General features: G+C 32.1%; 1 protein-coding gene across 6 annotated transcripts in view; it reads right to left on the bottom strand.

Moving 5' to 3' along the window:
• Positions 1–418: 418 nt before the first annotated feature.
• Positions 419–5,198, bottom strand: part of LOC106458486 (nephrin-like) — a 98,992-nt gene continuing 94,212 nt past the window's right edge. For all 6 annotated transcript variants that reach the window (XM_022384709.1, XM_022384710.1, XM_022384712.1 and 3 more), the window contains one exon: positions 419–676. In XM_022384709.1, the coding sequence (XP_022240417.1) occupies positions 629–676 (48 nt within the window). In that variant the 3' untranslated portion in view covers positions 419–628. The remainder of the gene's footprint in view (positions 677–5,198) is intronic.

Genomic DNA, 5,198 nt, shown 5'->3' with positions numbered 1-5,198 from the left:
TGACTACGTGCATAATATGTGATCTTCTACTCAGACAAAATACTGTAATCTAAATAAGGCATAACTAAAACATCAATAATAGACTTTTTTATTCGATAGCTTACGTCGATTTTCAACTTATTATAACCTCTAGAACATCTATTTTAACAAAACATACTATTTTTTGGGGATATGAATGTATGAAATTTTAATCGTTACAGCTAAAATTAAATAAATAATCATGTTACACCACGTTCAATACGCTTCTCAGTCTTTGGCAGAGGACAATATTCCTCGAGGTATCGTTATCAGGAGACCAATGGATGTAAAAAACAACGCACAAGTGACTTGGTTATGACCACTATAATACACACTTTTCCAAATAAAACATTTATTTCGCATATTCTGTCCAGTACATTGTTATTGTTTTGTATTTATTTCAAAGGCATTAAAATTTTAATTTTGCAGCTTAAAAAAAGAGAGATATAAAGAGAGAGAGAGAGAAATAACGTGTTTACTGATTTCACTTAAGTGAAATCACTTCCAGAACGATGTACTTCGACTGCGGTTCTTTAATAGTTCACAGGAAATTTCCAAATCTTCTTTTTTTCAATAGTTTCCATGGTTGATATCCTAGAATATGACTTTATTAGACGGCCGTTGAAATAACAGATCTCTTCCGTTCCGTTTTTTCCCACTTAAAAAATCAGAATATTTGTTATAAACCAGAATATTGAATTTCCTTATATATCTTAATGATACCTGTATTTATTGAATGAGATAAGTAGACAAAAAATTTAAACCCACTTCACATACACACACAAAAATATTACAAAGTTACCACTCAATCTCGATTTAGGATCAATCTTTCAGCTTAAACCAAAATCAGTAACATTTCAATTAAATACCTGTCTGTCATTTCAACTGGTGTTCAATTAATCATTTCACCTGCTAGCATAAAATGTAATTTTTTTTTTTGAAACAAAAATTTGAAAAGCATATTAGCCTATCCATACAATTTAGTGTTAGAAGTGTAATGTCTCAAATACAAATAGTACATCGGTTAAGTAATGATAAACTCAACATCAGTAGAGAGGTACTTGAAAATGTAAAGCTCATCCATCTTGTCACTCAGTTATTGTATGTTGTCCCAGAGATTGGTCTCCTGTGTGTGTGGAGTCCATACCAGTAGCAAAGTCAAGAGACAACATGTTGGAGGGTACAGAAAGATCACAGACCCTGAATGAGATCAACATATTCAAATTTAGCCATAGTAATGACCAGCTGCCCAAGCTACCCAACTGAGAAATGACTTACTAAATGGAACATGACTTATACTTTTTACACATGCGGCTTCACGAGGCTGGCATGATGTCTAGAAAAGCCTTAATATGGCTACCATTGACACCTTAACACAACTAGGAATAAACACTTGAGATGGACAAGATATCACTTGAGGCGGAAAATATTCACATACAATGACGAAACCAAATTTTGTCTTGATTGTATTGACAGGCATGCCAGGACGTGAAGACAACGTGGTGAACATTTCTTGTGTCAGCATGTCGCAGAACACAACATATATGTAGAATGGTCTGTCAAAGTGTGGGCTGGAATCAGTATTAAAGGAGAACAGACATTAAGGTAATCCAAAACAATACCCTCACTACCATTATGTACTATTCCATAGTTGGCCCTTACATTTACATCGAGGAAAAATAATCACCGATTATCTTGAATACGAAGAAATCGAGAGAACTGATTGTCCAGTGAGATCTCCTGGTTTGAATCATGTTGAGCATGCTTGAAATATGCTACATGCTGTGGGCTATAGGAACTTCTTGACGCTCTTATTCAAACATGGATCCAGCTCTCACAGCAACAAGTACAGTGTTAATTAGTGGAATTATCAAAGTGCCATTCTGTCTCGTGGTACACATACACAGTACTGATCATATGGAAACACACAGGAAGTGATTTAAATGAATATGATCATGACTTTCACGAAACCGTTGTTTTTTTCGGGGTACTTTCCATTGTAATCAGAGTCCCTTAATGACTTTATGAATCTCCTTTTTTGTTATGCATTAGTTTCCACTGTTTAAACTGTATATTAAACACTCAGTCAATGCATAAATGGTATATTTCAATTATTAACGTTTTCTTGGAAAGTGATTTCGAAGACTGTTTGTTTGAAGTTAAACAAAAAGCTACACAATGGGCTATCTGTGCTCTGCCCACCACGGGTATCGAAACCCAGTTTCTAGCGTTGTAAGTCTGCAGACATACCGCTGTGCCACTGGGGTGCGATTTTGAAGAAAAATAGTGAATGAACAAAGAAATAGTATTTATTAATAAAGGGCTAGTCACTATTATACATTAGTCATGAATAATTTCATCTAAATATTACTTTAATTTCTGTAAGAGGCAGATTTTTTTGTAGTCAATCGTATATTAACAATTTCCGTGAAGTGTTATTTATTAATGGATTTACAAAGTTAATTTGTTATAATGTGGTAGTTTTAAAATGTTTACTATATGTGAAAATTATTTTCTTATAGGAATTAGGAAGAGATGTATTGTGTAAAGGATAATGCAACTGGAAATGCTATACACACTATGCGATTAAGTATGGGTATGTTTAACAATATCTGACGGTCCTTTCCGTCTGTGTTTGACTTTCAGCTAGATACCAGGTTTCACAAAGTCAATAGTATATTGGTTGCTGCGACTGGATTAGCTCTGGTTTGATCAATACCAGGTGACAAAAAACACCAATTCTATATTACTAATTTCTATGTTTTATTGTATTGAAGTTTTCTCTAGAAGTAAATATAAATTAGGACAAAAGAAAATAATCCAAGAAGACCTTATTTACAGCACATTAACAAAGTATATAATAGTATTACGTGATAATTTACTTTTGTCAATCAGTAGAAAATGTAAACTTGTTAATGATTATCGAAATTATATCTTACATATAGCGTTATTTTTATATACAAAGTTTTTCTGACTTTAGAAGTTTCAGAACTCAATAGGTAGACTAGCTTTTTCCTTAAGGGTAAGATATCATATGATGAGCGTAAACTGACGGGCAAGACATTCAAAGAAACAAGAATAAACAAAAACAGAAATCGTTTGTTGCCATATTAAAATATACTGTTACATCTAAGTTTTAGCTTTCTAATTCAACATACTTGATTAATCATCATTTAAGAGTAACACCTATTTCAAGGAAATAATTTAAAGATATCACAATAGAAAGTTGGTGAAAAAACACATTTAACGGAATAAACTGTAAGGAGTCTTGATATTATAGAAATTAGCGTCGGCAGATTCATATATGCTCTACAGTCTCACGTTGTCTTCTGGCAATAAAAATGGTCAATGACAATTACTTGAACCTAAAACTTTGAATTCCCTTAAGAATATAGGTAGTCTCCAAGTTTTTAACTTGGAAGATGTTGCAATTAGGAAGGCTTTTGGCTAAGATCTTTCGACGATTATTCTTTATATGTATTCATCCATTTTGTTTTAAATTCTTTTGGATTTGCAATCGATCTGATAGCCAGAATTTCTCACATGAAGATAAATGACATTATTTTTGTACTCATATTATTGTCTTTATTTATGTTAACACTTTTTCCACTTCTACCTACAAAATCTTTCTTACAGGATTGGTATGGTGTTTTATAAACACCTTGCTTTTTATCTTTATGCGTTATATTACTTGAAATTAGGTTACTTTTAACGGTATTCGAATACTTGTATGTAATTCTAAAGTCATTCTGCGTTAATATTTATTCCAAAAGGCTCTATTCTTGTTCCGTAGACAATTTAAAATGGCTTTTTATTATTGGTAGTTGCCTTTTCTTTGTCTTCATTCAACTAAATGTTTTTTTTTCTCTCCAACTAAGAAGGCAATTTGTAATATAACTTTGTGAAGAATGGAGTTTTTGATTTTAAATTGAAGTGTTGCCGGGTGGCATATTCTATAGAGTCTAACTAAAATTTAAGAAATAATAAATGTTCAAACCTCTTTATGTTGGAATAAAATGAAGTGAACACAACTTAACTCTCTCAACAGTCTTTATATTCGATTAAAGTCTTCATAGATTTAATACTTCTAACTTTCAATATAGTGTGTATATCTTCACAAAATTTGGCTGTCTTTCAGTTCATATCATAAGTCTTTCACATACAAAAATAATTATATTTATTTATTATCTTCACAAAATTGGGCAGTCTTTAAGTTCATATCATAAGTCTTTCACATACAAAAATAATTATATTTCTTGTGAAGTATTTTTACCAGAATAAAATAAAGATTTGTCCACGAATATATTGAGTATTTGTTTTGAATAATCCGTGTGCAAAGTAATTTTCATATTAAAATTAAAAATACTTTTCCTCATCTCAAAAATCTCAAATTTTTTTGTGTAATCCCTAAAACCTCCTAAACGCATTTCAAACGTTTTTCCCCCGTAAAACCTTATAGTTTATCTGTTATTTTCTCCATCATATCTCAATTTTTATTTAACTAGATAATGCACCAGAGAATATAGACTAATAACATGTAAAAAGTAAACAAATTCCCACAACTCTCAATTTTTTTTTCTAGCTTTATAACTGTGCGACAAGAGCTATTACAAATTCATCCAAGCTAGTTGTTAACTTTCCCACGGGAACGAATCTTGTACTGTGAGTAAAATTAACGATATTCTGTTCAGAACTCAACGTATACCATACATCATTTTATAGATGATAACCTTGACTTTCTATTGGTTATATGCAATATATAATAAAACGTAAGAAAGAACTGTCAACGAATTGTGAAAGAGAAGATGTGACGGGTGGGTATGGCAGGTGTGGTCTGATTTTCTATTCGATAGCTCTGTAACCAAACAAAATTGAAGGATACATAAATTATGGTTTGTTTGAGCAATAACGATATTATAGAGATTATTTTACGTTTAAATTTGTACTTTTTCGAGGGGTGGTGGATATAATAGTGTTGCGTCAGCGAGTCACATGACTACTGTGACGCCACGTTTCTAGAACTATCCTGTACCTTGGCGAATGCTCTAGTATTTACTAGATATAGGGTAGGCTGGTATATAAAAGAGGGTGACAACGTGTCGGAATAATGTAATGTGTGTGTAGGTAATGAGTAATTGAACTGCAGTCAGAGAGAGACGTATTGTTGAAGTTAACGTTCG

Source organism: Limulus polyphemus, unplaced genomic scaffold (genome assembly GCF_000517525.1).
Source record: "Limulus polyphemus unplaced genomic scaffold, Limulus_polyphemus-2.1.2 Scaffold472, whole genome shotgun sequence".
Lineage (NCBI taxonomy): Eukaryota > Metazoa > Arthropoda > Merostomata > Xiphosura > Limulidae > Limulus > Limulus polyphemus.
The sequence above is the reverse complement of the archived record's forward strand: the minus strand, read 5'-3'. Positions and strand labels throughout refer to the sequence as shown.